At 39.5% G+C, this 17,856-nt stretch overlaps 1 protein-coding gene across 8 annotated transcripts in view; it reads left to right on the plus strand.

Moving 5' to 3' along the window:
- Window positions 1–17,856, plus strand: part of TP63 (tumor protein p63) — a 72,093-nt gene that overhangs the window by 45,687 nt on the left and 8,550 nt on the right. For 2 of the 8 annotated variants that reach the window (XM_069727104.1, XM_069727099.1), the window contains exons 3-9: window positions 5,060–5,246; window positions 5,994–6,109; window positions 6,235–6,344; window positions 6,488–6,624; window positions 7,076–7,158; window positions 9,396–9,520; window positions 10,232–10,405. In XM_069727104.1, coding sequence (XP_069583205.1) covers window positions 5,060–5,246; window positions 5,994–6,109; window positions 6,235–6,344; window positions 6,488–6,624; window positions 7,076–7,158; window positions 9,396–9,520; window positions 10,232–10,405 — 932 coding nt within the window. Of the gene's footprint in view, window positions 1–5,059; window positions 5,247–5,993; window positions 6,110–6,234; window positions 6,345–6,487; window positions 6,625–7,075; window positions 7,159–9,395; window positions 9,525–10,231; window positions 10,406–12,993; window positions 13,251–17,856 lie in introns of those variants that run through there. The other 6 variants (XM_069727105.1, XM_069727100.1, XM_069727106.1 and 3 more) reach the window with 5 other exon arrangements.

The following is a 17,856-nucleotide window of genomic DNA, read 5'->3' on the forward strand; positions in this document are numbered from 1 at the left end:
CCTGGTGATGTCTTCACCACCAGGCACAGCTCCAGCTCCTGCAGTATTTCCAGGGACATACCCCTTCCGTGCTATTTCAGATCTCCACATGCATTAACTATAGTCCGTAATGGGAATTTCTCCAGATTTCTCTACACTGCATCTCCGTTTTACTATTCCTATCCTCTTTCAAGTGAGGTTTGACAAAGACCCACCACGTGGTCGAAACATTGCCTACTTACCTACTTTATACCTGCCACGGAGTCCCTCTCCTAATTGCCTTAACATTGTGGTGACTTGAATAAACTTTTTGCTTCTGTTATGCATTCAAAAAATCCAAACCTGAGTGCGGCTGTTTTCTTCAATATATTCTCTTGCTTGATCGACAGCTTTCTTTGTTATGTGACTTCAAGTAAAGGAGCTGTATGTCAGGAGGCTTCCCTGGGTAATGAATAGAGCTGGAATGCCAGAGGCTTGGGAAATGTTCACATGTGTCGAAAGCAGTTTCGCTTCATTTGCATATGTGTTCAAGCACTGATTTCTCAGTAACTGAGCAACCGACCAGCCATGTAAAGGTATTACTGGATTTGTCTTTGCAAGAGCTACATGAGCATATAAATAATTTGGGAGCTGAAATCATGCCGAGATTCCCTTTAAGGTAAAATTCCCTAAGACCTCCTGTAAATTCAGGGTTTAAAAAGTAGTGTAGAAATGATATGGCTAGAAACATTCAGTTTGTGTAAGCCATATGCTTTGTTTTGAGCCACAATAATACAGTCCTTTTTTTGTTTTTTCTTAAAGCATGAAGAAACAATTCTAAGAAAAGATGATGTCAATATCATTACCAGCAATAAAAATGCAGCATTCATCTTCTAGATCTTATTACTAAATGAAACAGGTGATCTGATTGGTTGAAAAGATATTTTTTGTTTTTTGAGGCCCAGTATTTAAAAATCCTATCTATCCTGAGACGTGGAGAGGTAAGTTTGATAAGTGTGGGTTCCCATCTGTAACAGGGTACGCCTTATCATAGAAAATGGGCACACACAAATTGGCCAACTTGTGCGGTAACCATCTATATTCTGTAAGTACAGACTATATAGTAATAATGCAGTTAAAACTTCATATAGCATTTACATAGACCTTGGTGCATCCATGTGAATGAAAATCTGGCCAGTGCACATTATTAAAGAAAACCTGTCACTAGATTCGTGTTGCCCGAACCACGGTCAGCATGATTTTGAACCTCTTCCTTGCGTGATGCAATGGGATGGGCAGAAGCCAGCAGGGGGGCTACGCCAAGACTACTCAGGCCTCTTTATGATCCCTGGACAGTTTTCAAAATTGTCTTTGACACCAATGTCTTTCACCGGAAGACATACCTGGCTACAATCACAACATGAATCCAGTGACTGGTTTCTTTCTTAAAAATGTATTTTTTCCTCTACTGCAGATAAAATGCGCTAAAAAAGATGCGAAACCTTTTTTTTTTCTTTATTTCCAGAAATTCGACAGGTGTCTAGTGTCAGTAACTTGCATGCATGCCATTGTCTTTATAGAATCTGGCTCGGATGCCATGACTATGTGACTCAGAAGGCAGGTGGTGCTAGTAGGGTCATATTCATTGGAATGTTCTCTTAAAACGTGTTATTATTAATGTCCCCGAATCTGCCGTTGTTCTCCTGGTTTGCCTACCTGAAGCCTGCTTATTTAAACATGACATTGCGGGTGAACCTGAAAACAAGCGGCTGAATAGAAATGGCATGCCAGGTAATCTGATCCGAGATTGCAGCAATACGAATACTGGATATCACTTGCAAGACATATTTCCCCAGGCTAGATTTTTTACTGTTTGTTCTTATTTACCAGCGCATACAGAATAATTGGATGGGCCGTGGGATGGGTATTTAGAGGCTTTTAAACTGGATTAGTTTAGGTCAGCAGGTATATTTGAGATCCAAATAAACCTTCAAGGCGATTAAGATACTGCAACTGTATGGAAAGTCAGGCAATCATTACTTCTGTATACCTGCCATTTGGAGAAGAGCACAAATATGTTTGTTATATAAGTTCATAATGTAAAGTCCATGTGTTACTCAATTCTGATATCCAAAACTCTTGTCGCCCATGTAGTCATTGTATAGCGACACAGATAACCCTGTAATCTCCAGGAGCTGAGTGAGAGAAGTGCTTGTCATGGACAGGTACTTAACAGACGAGTTGCTTCTCCGACATTTCTACAGTGGCGTAAGAGGACCGACTTTGACATGTGCTATAAGCCTTATAGCTGATCTGTCACCAGATTTCACAATCTAAACTGCATATATTATATTAGATCTAATGAGGCTGGTGAACTTGCACATCAAAATAATTGTATAATTCTGAGAGTAGGATGAGCATAACAGAATAAAATGTCTTTCCTTCTCTCCTCTTGCTCCATAAACCCCTTTCCTCTTTTCCTTTGTTTGGTTACCTTCTTTTCCCTTCATTGCTTTCTTGACCCATTATCCCCTGTACTGTTTGAAGAATAAAATGGCTCATGAGTCCCAAGTGTATTCAGTCTCTGCCCATCCAGCCTGACAGCTGCAGCTTGTGCTGAGCAGTGGAGATCTCAGCAGAGAGTAAAGACACAGATGAGGTATCACTTGGTATAGGAGGACGAAGATTGAGGGAAACTTTCTTAAAGATTTATATAGTCTTTCTGATGTGGATTTCAAAGTAAATACAGCATCCTTAACACATCTTAGAGATACATTTAGTATTTTTTTTTTTAGGTTGTGTTGGCTGTCAGTCAGCCTGTCCTTGGCAGTGAACCTTAATGACGGACAGAGCAGTGTGGAAGAGAAGGAACTGCTCTAAGTGATGTTAGAGGAGACAGGAGAATTGCCAGAAGGAGTGGTTTGTGGCCGTTCTGCGCTTGGAGAGATTATTGCAAGGCAGCACAGGCAGGTACTTATCGACTACCTACTGATAAGTGCTTAGTCCCATCTCGAAAATAAGAAAAATCCTGCCATTTTAAACATTACAAGGCATTACCCATGTAAATGAGACGGTTGTTTGTGTAATGCAAAACAAGACTAGTGCTTAAGAGCAGGGAACACATTTTATAACCTGCGGTAAATAAGTGATGATCATTGGATTCTCTGTTATTAGTGGAAGCTTGTCAGGTGATTCATGTTGTCCAAACCACAGTCTGCATGAATCAGAAGTAGACTCCATTACAAATCAGAGGTAGATTACATCTTTGCAAACCTCAAGGTCTCACAGAGCGAACAAACCTTGGGTGACTTCGATGATGAGTCACAGGGGTGGGTCCAGTTGGCTTCTCCTTGTCCTACTGTTTGACTGACCGGTTCCTCCCTATAAGGGCTCCTTCTCACTTGCGAGAAATACGTTCGAGTCTTGTAGGTTAAAACCCTGCTCTGGCGCCGACACTCCAGAGAGGAGCGTGCAGCCACACAGCAATACATGGAGCTGCACGCTCCGCTCTGGAGTATTTCTCGCAAGTGAGAAGGAGCCTTAAGAGAGACCTTTCCGTCAAGCATAGCCAGTTAGAAGTAGAAAAAAAAACCTCCCGTCCTGTGAGTAGTCATCTCAATCACCCCATTTAAGGTTTTCTCTAAAATGATTCAGCCTTTTAGAGTGAAACATGGATATTTGTAAAGATGGAACCTGTCTGTGATTTGTTGCCTGTGGTTCCCTTTAACTTTATAAAATAGGGTTTCTGAATTTTTAAAAAATCTGGTTAAAAGAACATTCAGAAGTACTAGGCTTAGATGATCTAGAGTCATGCTTTCATACAATCATGATTTTTTTTTTTTATTGTTTGTTTTTGAGCCAGCTGCCTAATGTACTTCTTTTCTCAAGTTTGTAAGAGGGAAGTAGAACGAACATCTTGCACAACATGTATTCACAAATCTATTTATCCTCTGGCAGCATTTGGTATATCCGCAGGCTACTGGAAGCTGTTATGCTTTAATCCCCTGCCTGAGGGCACAGAAAAAAATTGCACAATTGTCTATCAGCAGATTACATGAGATTTTAAAATGGTTGTACTAATGAGTGAAAAATCTTCTGCTGTAAATTTCTCATGTCACACTGGACTTTTTTTTTTTTTTATTTAAAAATGTAAAGTTGTTTAGTTCAGTCAATTCCATCACTGAGCATTTGCACATTTTCCCAATTAGGGCTAAATGAGAAGTCAAAATGTGTAGAAAATCCCAATTGTGGTGAACTTTGGTGCATATTACCCTATAACAAAATATGCTGGTTGACAAAAACAAACATTTTTCCTCAGTTTAAAATGAAGAAAAAAAAGCCACAACACTCCCATCCACTGGTGCTACCGTGTGCCATGCAAGCTTAGGCTACCACTAATGTGTGTCCATAGTGCTAACTCATCATTACATGATTGCTGCAACAAGTCACAAGCTAAAGTTGTCACACGTGATAAAATATTTTTTTTAGGAGGCCAGGTTGTGGAGAGGTATGACTTTACTGTAATATGTCACTCTAAATTTCCCTGCAGTTTCCTCTGGATCATCATCTGTGGACATTTTTGGTTCCCTCCTGGCTTCACTTTGGTTTATCACAATAGTTCCCCCCCCCATAAAATGTATATATTAGTTTTAACAAAACTGCAGCTTTTTCTTTGACATGCGTTTGAATGTACTTTATTATCCAGTCTTTTATACTAAGTTATCAAAATGAAATAGTAAATATTCTTTTGCTAATCCACAGGTTTAATCCGGTTAGTGCTGCACCCTACCAACACCTGGTTCCGTGACAATGCTATTTCTCATTGCTCATCTGTTTGCTTTGCAGGCTTATGAAGTTGAAAATGGTGTTAATCTTATTGTTGTTAATTTTATGATCTCAGGGATATGGTGAATTATTGTTAAATGTCTTAACAATTCAATAAGATGTTTGAGAACGGGACAGGTTTAGGATTAAGCGTTGTTGCCACACCTACAGTAGGCACTGTGGCAGCAATGACTGGTATAGATGGCTCACATGTTTATACCCTCTAGTATGTATTCTGCTGAATTTACTAGTAATTCTTAAATGTGTTGTCTTCTAGTATTCTACAGATCTTAAGAAGCTCTACTGCCAAATTGCCAAGACGTGTCCAATTCAGATTAAAGTGATGACTCCACCACCACAAGGGGCTGTTATAAGGGCAATGCCAGTCTACAAGAAGGCCGAACATGTCACAGAAGTTGTAAAACGTTGCCCAAACCATGAGCTCAGCAGAGAGTTCAATGAGGGTACGATAACTTAAAAATGCCATTTTTCTTACTTTAATCCCGGACAGTCCCTTAATCCCATGACTCATTTCTTCAAAAAAGTTACACCTGTCCATAGGTTAATAATAATAATCTTTATTTTTATATAGCGCTAACATATTCCGCAGCGCTTTACAGGTTGCACACAGGTTGTGTGTTTTAAAGCTCCGCATTTCTCAACTCAATTGGGCTAAGATCAAATACCAGACAAATCTAAAGGGGCGATTCATCAAAATCGTTGATTCTCTCATCAAGATGGTGTGTTGGAACAGACCCTCCAGATTTATTAAGAGGGGCACACTTATTAATGAATCAGGCGTGATGTGCAGTGGCGTACTCAGCCTTTGTGGAGTAAGATTTGTGGTATAGCAGACGCTCCTGCTCGTCATGAATTTGACAAGCGGGGATGACCATGTCCCATCACCGACCCCTCCACCCCAATCATACTCAATCTCTGCCAACTTTGTCGGACTTAGAGCGAAAATGGAGTGAAAATGCTACAAGTTGTATTTCTTTAAAAAGTTGCAGTCCTTTTGCTCTACAGAAGGTTGCACAAAGCTGTTTTTTGTAAGAAATCTGGCAAAAAAGCTTTGATGAATTGCCCCTTATGTGTTTCCTAAAAATGCACCATACTTTTGTAATCTTGGACAACTCCTTAAAGGTAATATTTAATATTGGATCCATAGTAGAGCTGTAGAATGACACTTCTGTGAATTTTTTATTTTGCAGGTCAAATAGCACCTGCCAGCCACCTGATAAGAGTGGAGGGAAACAGCCATGCACAATATGTGGAAGATCCAATAACCGGAAGACAGAGTGTTCTGGTGCCCTATGAGCCTCCACAGGTAAGAAGTAATGTTAATAGGCATAGTTTATTCATATGTATTGATCATTGTTAATGGCAGTGCCCTCAAGGTACGGTCAGTACCATGTAAAAAATATAACTGGCTTCTATTCACTCTTCATTTAGGTTGGCACCGAATTCACAACGATATTGTATAATTTTATGTGCAACAGCAGTTGTGTTGGAGGAATGAATCGTCGGCCCATTTTGATTATTGTAACCCTGGAAACTAGAGAGTGAGTATCTGGACATCTCTCACCAGCTTCACGAATAGTTTTCACGACACGAGTGTTGTGAAGATACGTCATGATGACAAATCGCTTCACCACACTAAGGGTCTTTGTTAAAAGGTTAAATGTTGTTCTCTGACTTTTCTCAGTGGTCAAGTACTTGGACGCAGGTGTTTTGAGGCTCGAATTTGTGCTTGTCCAGGCAGAGACAGAAAGGCAGATGAGGACAGTATCCGCAAACAGCAGGTCTCAGACAGCTCAAAAAATGGAGAAGGTATGACACAATGTAAGTTCACGCACTATAGTCTTATTCATATCTATATTATGGCCACGATATCTGGATGTTATGAAGTTCTGCAAAACTGAACATCACTCCCTATGGTGATCCAGTTAAATAGAAGCCTGGGCGATCTGTGTATTGCAGCCATACTAAGGGCACCTAAAATGCAGCTGTAAAACTGCTATATGACACTGGTCTAACTATCAGGTTACTTGCCACAGTACTGTTGTATTTCTACAGGGCACACTGGTTTTCCAAGAAAGCTAGCAACTTTTATTGTTTCAATTGTTAGAGGGCATGTAGCCTGATTTTGTTTTTACTATGAAATATTTGGTCATTGAAGGTCTGCATTGTCCATAGTGTAGTCTGGCAATTAGTGTCATGTAGATTCAGAAGACACTACTTGACCTGTAAATTGCCTTCAAGGTTTATCTTTATCACTGTTGTCATTTAACAGCTTTTCGACAGACAACGCATGGTATTCAGATGACATCTGTGAAAAAACGGCGGTTACCAGATGATGAGGTGCTATACATACCGGTAAGTCACACACACTATTCAAGCCTACCATTATTTGTATGATTCAATATATACAGATGATGCAAAGTTTATTATGATTCCAATGTACTACCTTGATAACTTGTCACAGATCTTTATCTCACTTCAGAGAATTAAGATAACATTGCACCACCCATTATCTGATGTCAACTTAGATGCCAAAGTAACCTTTACATTCGTATATTAAAACCTCATTAACACTGTTGGCACAATGATTTATCTGCTGATTGTTCAAGTTGCCTATTCGGATAGAAAAAAAGATCAGTCATTGTAAATTTGAGGTGCCAGATCTTTTTCTCCCCTGATATCATCTGTCGATGAAGAAAAAGGAGGCACCATACACATTAGACCTTCAGTAGACCAAGCCAATATCAGTTGAATTTGAGGTGCCAGATCTTTCTCCCCTGATATCATCTGTCGATGAAAAAAAGGAGGCATCCTATATATTAGACCTCCAGTAGACCAAGCCAATATCAGTTGGTTTGGCCAATATTAGTTGGTCTGTGTATTGGGGCCTCAACGAAATTCCTTGAAACTCCTTAATGAATACCTCCAGCAAGAAGGCACAGAGCAATGCAAGGCTCATGCCTATCTCTGTGACCTCTTCTTTTTTCCAAATTATACTATGATGTTTTTAAATTTAACATGACTAAAGGATTGCTTACACCTCCTTCTTCAGACAGAATGAATAGCTGTTATGTAAAACAATTTTTCTCCTACTGCAAACACTGCAGGGAAAATATATGGTCAAATTCGGCTCTCCTTAACCAAATTAGTTGTACCCGGATCCACAGCTGCTACATTCAGAGACAAACCCATTCAGATAAGACCATCCTTTTAAAAGTAGAATTTAAACTTATAACTTGCTCAGCATGCAAGATTAACCCCTTCATGACCGGGGGATTTTTCTTTTTTCCGTGTTCGTTTTTCGCTCCCCTCCTTCCCAGAGCCATAACTTTTTTATTTTTCCGTCAATTTGGCCATGTGAGGGCTTATTTTTTGCGGGACGAGTTGTACTTTTGAACGACATCATTGGTTTTAGCATGTCGTGTACTAGAAAATGGGAAAAAAATTCCAAGTGCGGTGAAATTGCAAAAAAAGTGCAATCCCACATTGGTTTTTTGTTTGGCTTTTTTGCTAGGTTCACTAAATGCTAAAACTGACCTGCCATTATGATTCTCCAGGTCATTACGAGTTCATAGACACCAAACATGACTAGGTTATTTTTTATCTAAGTGGTGAAAAAAAAATCCAAACTTTGCTAAAAAAAAAATAAAAAAAAATTGCGCCATATTCCGATACTCGTAGCGTCTCCATTTTTCATCATCTGGGGTCGGTTGAGGGCTTAATTTTTGAGTGCCGAGATGACGTTTTTAATGATAGCATTTCGGTGCAGATACGTTCTTTTGATCGCCCGTTATTGCATTTTAATGCAATGTCGCGGCGACCAAAAAAACGTAATTCTGGCGTTTCGAGTGTTTTTTCCCGCTACGCTGTTTAGCGATCAGGTTAATACTTTTTTTTATTTGATAGATCGGGCGATTCTGAGCGCGGCGATACCAAATATGCGTCGATTTGATTTTTTTTTATTGATTTATTTTGATTGGGGCGAAAGGGGGGTGATTTAAACTTTTATGTTGTTTTTATTTTTTTCACATTTTTTTAAACTTTTTTTTTTAACTTTTGCCATGCTTCAATAGCCTCCATGAGAGGCTAGAAGCAGGCACAACCCGATCGGCTCTGCTACATAGCAGCGATCTGCTGATCGCTGCTATGTAGCAGAATTGCACGTGTGCTGTGAGCGCCGACCACAGGGTGGCGCTCACAGCGACGGGCAATCAGTAACCATAGAGGTCTCAAGGACCTCTATGGTTACAATATACAAGCATCGCCGACCCCCGATCATGTGACGGGGGTCGGCGGTGACGTCATTTCCAGCCGCCCGGCCGGAAGCGGTAGTTAAATGCCGCTGTCTGCGTTTGACAGCGGCATTTAACTAGTTAATAGGTGCGGGCAGATCGCGATTCTGCCCGCGCCTATTACGGGCACATGTCAGCTGTTCAAAACAGCTGACATGTCCCGGCTTTGATGCGGGCTCACCGCGGAGCCCTGCATCAAAGCAGGGGAGCCGGCATCGGACGGTATAGTACGTCCGATGCCGGTAAGGGGTTAATAATTTGGATATTTTAGTCTTCATTATGCATTTTTTTTAATTGTAGGTGAAAGGTCGGGAAATATACGAGACTTTATTAAAGATTAAAGAGTCTCTAGAGCTTATGCAGTACATTCCACAACATACCCTTGACAGCTATAGGCAGCAACAGCAGCATTTACTGCAGAAACAGTAAGTATCTTTAGATACATAGCAATTAATAGGGTTGTTCATTCTTAAGGTACAGCTCAGTAGTCGCTCTATATGACTTCAAACTTGAGGATTGTCTGCGCTGGCATGGTGTGCATGAGCGCAATATGTGATTTGCATACATGCAGTCTCGAATTTTGCCGACTCTCAATGCAAGTGTATTGAGTGAACTTGGAAACGGTCTTGTCGGAATGTGTCCGGATGTATGTAAATTGTATACTGGCACTCACATGACCACCTGCTTCCACTACTGGCATTGGAGAATCCTCACAGGCAGCAATGTGCGTCATGTGAAGATTCACAAGTCTGCAGTCATATAGTGGTTGCAGACTTGTAGCGTTAGACTGGACAACCTCTTAAACTGATCTACGTGTGTGCTTTGTTTGCTGTGATAAATATTTGTTGCATGTTTTATTATTGCTTATAAGGTGACTACTTTTGCAGTATTTTTCCGCTTTTCTACCTAGCATTGTATGTATTTGTTGCAGTTATGCCACTATATCCATAAGTGCACACATGAATGCAAATGTGAGATTGTTGCCTTTTGTCTTAGTTAGCATGTAAGAAGATTGCCCATCTCAGGATATAATTATTCATATCCTGCATATAATAAAATATCCACGCTTCCTAGGATAGGCTAGATTTCATCAACTTGGCTTTAAAACTCTTAATACATGACATTAAATTGCTTAGGGACAGAAGCCTACAAAGCAACATGCCTGGCCCCCGAAATACGGGGAGGAGTGACATCTTCTCCAGACATCAATGGCAAAAAAGAGTGCAAAACAGCCCCAACTACATGGAACACAATCTAAAGTATTCTCCAGTAGAACAAGATGTCAGAGACGAAAATTACCTAAATGAACGGTACAACTTCACTACCATCTTTTAACCTGTGTTAGTTTACTTCACCGTGATATGCAAATATAGGTGATCCATGGATGTTCTGGCTCTGTCTGCAGTGTACTATAGGATGTAGGAGTAGGTTATCATATCACTGTTTTATGTATATTGTGTATGTAGAAATGATGTAGGATTTTAAGATGTATGTATTGGAGCACAATTAAAATATCATTGGCATTTGATGTTCTTTGAACGGATTAAAATTTATGAAAACTGAAAAAAATATAGATAAAAAGTGGCACATTGGACAAGAAGGTGGAAAACTACAAGTGCCTACTACAAGATATTTTTTTTATTTGGAGCTAAAATCCCAGTTAGCATTAAGTTGCTGTAGTTATGAGGAATCACTGTTGGGTCATGTTCACGCTGATGTATTTTAGTCAGTATTTTGAAGCCAAAGCTAGAAGTCCTTCCCGAACATGGAAGATTTATCTTTACAATATTGTTGTTCTCAGTTTATGCAAAATTGTTGTTTTTTGGCTTTTTAAACGGCTTTAGAGGTAGCGCCTTGTCGTGTACAAGGAATAAACAAGTAACTTTGCTTAATTATTAATAAACTGTCCAAAAAAAAGTGACCCCCTTGGATATATTCTAGATGCTTGAGAGGGGTAAGAAACTGTGTATGTGTCCAGACCATCATAAAATGAAAAAAAAAAAGTTTTTATAATGTTTTTGTCAATTACATTAATCTAAAAATAAGATTTTTGGTTGTAATGTATATACTGCTTGGTCTTTTACCATTATTATGCATGTGGGTTTCCTAAAGCTCACAGTGAGACAATGTATGTTATTGACAACCTACAGATTCATAAGAGCCATAGATATATATGCAGTTCAAAACTAGCTAGATTTTTTCACGGATGTTTGTAGGTAAATGGGCATTGAGTGGATACCAGATATAATGTATGACCAAAGGTATGTGAACAGGTCTCATAATTGAGGTCAGGCATTTCAAGGTACTACTGCATAGGTCCCAGTACAAAAATAAAAAATATCGGTTTTGTAATAATCAGATGTGCAATCGCTGAGAAATCAAGCTATGAAACCATAAGTAAATTAGCCTGTCACCATGTCTCTATTGCACTTTCAGGATTATTTGCAAGTGGCATCAAAGCTGAATTTCTCAGTAATGGCACATCAGAAATCACTAGCTTCAGTTGTAAAGTCCTGAGAGAGTCTTTCATTTAAAGCACCACTCCAGCATTTATTTGTTTTTTACTGCAGCGCTGAAGTGGTGCTTCTTATGTAAGCTCCCTGCACCTAGTCTGATAATCACCTTTCGGCGTTTTCACAGACTATTGTTGACGCTCCCAGAAGGTGCCTAATGGGTAAATGTGGTGTACTCCTTTATAGTAAGACAATATGGTCTGGAGAAATGTTGACGGTCTTTTCAAGATTGTCACTGCAGTGGATAATTCCTGTATCTGCTCTTCTTTTCATGTCTTCATGTCTTCCATTTTGCATGTCACATTTCGTTTAATGTGTTTCCTTTGTTTTTCCTCACTAACCCCCGCACCTCTATGATCACAGCGTGACTCCTAAAATTACAGCTCACCCACAAAGAGAGCAAAAACCCTCATCGCCCATTGTACCATTAAGGTGTTGATGCTTTGTTCCTTTATCTCTGGTGATGCAGTGTGTTGTGGTTTTATGCACACCTGCCTTCTACAGAACATATAGAAAGCTTTTCAGCAGCCAGAATACAAAAAAATGACTATGATAAAGATGACCTGATGGAAAACAAACCTTATTTGTACAGTGAGTATAAAAGTGAGCGTAATTATGGCAGCAGGTTCTTCCACTAGTGCACTTTATCCTCCCATATTAAGGGTCAGGATGAGACTAGACTATAGAAAAGTAACTTTGCAAATCTCGGTCAACAGGATGATGGCTAAACCAATTAGAAAACACATATAGCACAAGAATAATAACCTTCTATCACAGTGTCCAAATCTCACCATCATAATGGCTGTTTTGTGTAATCGTATGCTTGACTTGCTGATAATTTAAACTTAAAGCATTAAGATTGTTTTGTTACTGGAGACATATCAAGATGGAACAGTAGGAGGAAGCATTATGTTTCATTCCACCTAAACCATACTGTTTGTCCTGCACTCCTGCTATTGGCTTGAATTTCAGGAAATTACAGAGCTGGCACGTGTTGTAATCCCAACATTGTAAGCCTTTGTTTTTAGATCTTTGTGGTACACTTGCTCTCTCACGTCCATTTTCCCAGAAAGGCAATATTGTATGAATATTTGTTCGACGTGTGCCAATTCTAGCAGAATAAAGGACAGAATAAGACATTCTTAACACCTGGCCAGTGGGTACACACTGTTAAGAGGAGCATGCTCTACTTTGCTGTCCTTAATTCACTTCTTCTGGAAGTTTATGAAAGTCTCCTACTGCAAAATAGATGCTAGTGTAGGTAACAACATTTCTTCCTCCCATCCTCTAGTATGTCATACTGTGGTCATAGTGGTGCCGCTGAACTTCCAGCTCCTCATTATCTTCATCTTTTCTTCTTTTCTTCTCTGGTTTCTTCTTCACAGTCTCCTATCTGCCTGTTTCCGGAATGAACTCATGGAACCTCGAGGAGAACCTCTGAAAGACAAAGATACCTTCCCAAAACACTCAACATTCCCCCACCTTGCAATGTTTCCATAAAATATAGGCTATTCATCATTCGTGCCTTGCTGTAGAACAATACTGCTGTCATGGATTCCACCAGATCTAGACATTACATTTTCCTATGTATTTCTCTATGCCGACTGCTATACAGTATATAGAGGCCATAAAGCAGTCTTCAGTTCTACCTTTATGCACTTAATTTCACGAGAACGTTTGATCAAAGATTACATAAACTATACTTATGGATGTTTTTCTTAAGAAGATTTAAGAATATCTCTTCTGCATATGGCATATATTCACTTTTACCTACTGTGAATGTTAATGGAATAACTCACTGACGGCTCTGTATGTATGATAATGAGTATACTATCTGGATATAGAGCTAGAGATGCATTTCATATATATTTATATTTCATATAACACCCATATTTTGGGGTCTGTTTACATCAGAGGTATAGCTTTGAATTGTAAAAGTTTAGCAATTGTTCGTAAGTTTATTCTTGCAACCCTTACTAGCGATTAAGTAACTGTTTTACTAATTTCTGTAATGTGTGCACAGTATCTGTTACAAGTGATGAGAGGCAACCAAGAGGTTTATATACGCTCATTGGGAAATCACTGCAAGAGTCGAGTTTTCCCTGAAGGTTTGTTTCTACGCATTTGGTTTCATTAGCATTAAGGCCAGGTTTCCACGTGGCGTAAATATTGCGGTGTCTTTCTGTTGCGTTTTTGTGCGCAGAAAGTTGACTGTATTTATAGGAAACCTGTCGCCAGTTTTGGCCAATATGAAGTAAGGCCACCCCCTTTCAGGGCTTATATATAGCATTCTATAATGCTGTATATCAGCCCCGAACCTGACCTGTAAGAGAAGAAAAATAGCTTTTATTATACTTACCTGTGGGGGGTCCGGTCCAAGTGGTGTTGCTCTTCTTGGTCCAGCACCTCCCATCTTCTTACGATCACCGTCCTCCTGGTTGCTTCATGTGGATGACGCGTCCCTGCATCATCCACACAATCTCCTCGGCATCGCGCTCCTGCGCAGGCGTACTTATCTGACCTATTGAGGGCAGAGCAAGGCACTGCAGTGCGCAGGCGCCGGGGATCTTTGAACTTTCCCAGCATCTGCGCACTGTTTTGCTGTTGTGGTAAAAAATTGAAGTAGCCAGTCCCATTCACTCAGTTCGGATAAGTTAAACAACCTGTGATATGTTCGCACCATTGTTTCACTATTGGCCTTACATTAAAAATGACATCTAAAGTTTTAGGATCTTTTCCCTCTATTTTAATTAACTGCAAATTAATTGCAAAAATAGCATTTTTTTCTGGGTCTTAAGGCTAGACCCTCTAGTGGTCCATTTTCTATCGATCTCCCAATTAACAACTGCTATTACTGCAGAAAGCTGCAAACTGGTGCACACCCTTGCCGGCTGGATATACAGTATATGTCAGAGTTAGAGGTGCTTTTTAGAGCAGCTCTCTGATCTGAAAAGTACTTAAACCACCGAACCTCTTGGACAGGGCTGGATCTGAGCAGGCAACCTTTTAAGGCTAGCTCCCAATAAAATGGGGCTGCTTATTTTTTTTTTTTTTAATCGAACACATGTAAAATTATAGTAATAAGACTAATTTAATTTAATTTGTAACCTACATGTACCTGTACTACAGAAGTTGTCAAGATTGATGATCACTTCCATTCAGTGGATAATTTTCAAGTTTTTTTGAGCAATGGTAGGTAACCCTCTGATGTAAAGGGTTCCTGATTGAGGACAAGTTTCCTTAATGGATAGACAAGGTAATTTAATAATGAAACAAATCCCAGGACCTGGGTTAAGCATCTGTATCAGGAGCAGGAGTCATAACAGATGTACATCATGTTCCACCATAACTGGTCCTCTTTGATGACGTGCTGTAAAAGTTCTTTTTGTGAAAAGTAGATATATGGGGTGTAGGGAGAGTTGTTTTTACAGCTTTACTTTAGATTTGCTTGTTTTTAAAAGCTATGTAGTTTTATTATTAAGGGACTCAAGCACTGATCTGTCAATTTGACAGACTTTGTGCCTTCTAGCCTGTCCTTTTCAATGGCAGATGTGTATGGATTGGTGTTTGTAATACGTGTCTATTTGAGCTGGCCTCAAGTATATACATTTATTTTTTTATGACCGTTTACTTGTTTTAAAAATGTAAAACACTGGGAAAATCTTTTCTTTTCCAGGTTGCTGATGTTTGTGAATGCTGGGCATGTGAGATTATGTGCTGCTGGACAGATAGAGGCGTATATTATATGTGCGAGCAACAGTTTTGGCTTGGGCTATATATGACATTTTAGAATTGACACATATTTAATAGACATTTTGGGTGGACAACAGAAATGAGTTGGTTGCATATGTATGAAAAAAAAAATGACTGGTGCTATCTGGAAGGAATGTTCATTGGATTATTGAACATCTCGCTAGAAGATTCAGTTTAAACATCTGCAAATTGGTATACGGTAGTTTAGTTAATATTAGAATGCATAATATAGTTAAGACTCCAAGATCGCTCTATCATTGCATCATAATGAAGTTATATATTGATTCCTGGAAACTGCAATAGATTTAAACATGGTGGTAACATGGTGGAACCATATTAGAATGGCTTTTTTGAAGATGCTCTACTGGAGAAAACAAGGAAGAAAAATACTAACTGTTACAATGTACTTTTGTGGCTACGATATGGTCATCAGTCACTTGGTGGTATTATGTATTGTATTTGTTTTTAATTTGAATATTGTCAACACCATTGGAAAATGTGGTACAGTTATCCATGTTACAATGCCGTTTCCGCTACTGATGTTACCATTGTACTGTTAATACCAAGGCTAGTACTGGATTGTATACATTAAACTTACTGTGATTCGTATATTTTGTCATTCACTTTAAAATAATAAAATGTGATTTTGCACAAAAATTGGAAATTACTATTTTTTTTTTTTCCTAAACAAATTCTCTAGGTTTTCACTTGGCATCCGCTTGACTTGCTGCTTCGAGTGGCTGCATGTTCTAAATTGCCAATAAATATTTATACTGGTTTATCTTGGACATCAGTTGTCTTTTGCTTCCATTTCCTGTTCTGTTTCTTGAACTTATCCCAGGTTTGTCTTAAGGTCATTTAGACAAGCACATCAGTGTAGCTACTTGTTAAGTACTCAACCCAAAAACTAGAGCTGTTCAGTTTTTCATAATTAGAATCAAGTATGTTAAAGGGAACCTGTCATGTGAAAAACTATTAACATGCAGAAAAGGGGTTAATCTGCAGGTTTATGGCGTTCTGAACCTGCCTGGTGCCGACACTTCTACCCCCACTGCTGGGGGGAAATTAACTTTATTCCCCAGGCAGCGTTCGGTATTCAGTCATGAGGGTGACACTGGAGTGGGTTCAATCAGAGCGGTAACAGAGCCCTAACCAGCGCCACCACGTGATTGAACCCCATAACTGAAACCCAAATGATGTCAAGAGGAAAAACGTTAATTTCCTCATGGCAGCGGGGCTCGAAGTGCGGGCATCAGGCAGGTTCAGAACGCTATCAACCCACAGATGAACCCCATATGGTTAATAGCAATTTTTCACAATTTTATCTAAAGCATATGTCTAACTTGAGATTTATTTTAACATTATACTTTTAGCTATAAATGATGAAAGACCAAGGAAGTAGCTTTAAATAACTTTACAAATTAAAAAAAAAAAGTAAATTAAGTGTAAGATCATTAGCCATGTTGACCTGTTGGCCTAGGACTTTGTAAGGTATGTTCCGTACAGACCAAAAGTTTGGACACAACTTCTTATTTAAAGATTTTTCTGTATTTTCATGACTATGAAAATTGTAAATTCACACTGAAGGCATCAAAACTATGAATTAACACATGTGGAATTATGTATTTAACAAAAAAGTGTGAAACAACTGAAAATATGTCTTATATTCTAGGTTCTTCAAAGTAGCCACCTTTTGCTTTGATTACTGCTTTGCACACTCTTGGCATTCTCTTTTTGAGCTTCAAGAGGTAGTCACCAGAAATGGTCTTCCAACAATCTTGAAGGAGTTCCCAGAGATGCTTGGCACTTGTTGGCATTTTTGCCTGCAGTCTGCGGTCCAGCTCACCCCAAACCATCTCGATTGGGTTCTGGTCTGGTGACTGTGGATGCCAGGTCATCTGGCGGAGCACCAAATCACTTTCCGTCTTGGTCAAATAGCACCTACACAGCCTGGAGGTGTGTTTGGGGTCATAGTTCTGTTGAAAAATAAATGATCGTCCAACTAAACGCAAACCGGATGGAATAGCATGATGCTGCAAGATGCTGTGGTAACCATGCTGGTTCAGTATGCCTTCAATTTTGAATAAATCCCCAGCAGTGTCACCAGCAAAGCACCCCCACACCATCACACCTCCTCCTCCATGCTTCACGGTGGGAACCAGGCAGGTAGAGTCCATCCGTTCACCTTTTCTGCATCGCACAAAGACACGGTGGTTGGAACCAAAGATCTCAAATTTGGACTCATCAGACCAAAGCACAGATTTCCACTGGTCTAATGTCCATTCCTTGTGTTCTTTAGCCCATAGAAGTCTCTTCTGCTTGTTGCCTGTCCTTAGCAGTGGTTTCCTAGCAGCTATTTTACCATGAAGGCCTGCTGCACAAAGTCTCCTCTTAACAGTTGTTGTAGAGATGTGTCTGCTGCTAGAACTCTGTGTGGCATTGACCTGGTCTCTAATCTGAGCTGCTGATAACCTGCGATTTCTGAGGCTGATGAC

This window comes from Ranitomeya imitator, chromosome 5 (assembly GCF_032444005.1).
Source record: "Ranitomeya imitator isolate aRanImi1 chromosome 5, aRanImi1.pri, whole genome shotgun sequence".
In the NCBI taxonomy this organism is placed as follows: domain Eukaryota; kingdom Metazoa; phylum Chordata; class Amphibia; order Anura; family Dendrobatidae; genus Ranitomeya; species Ranitomeya imitator.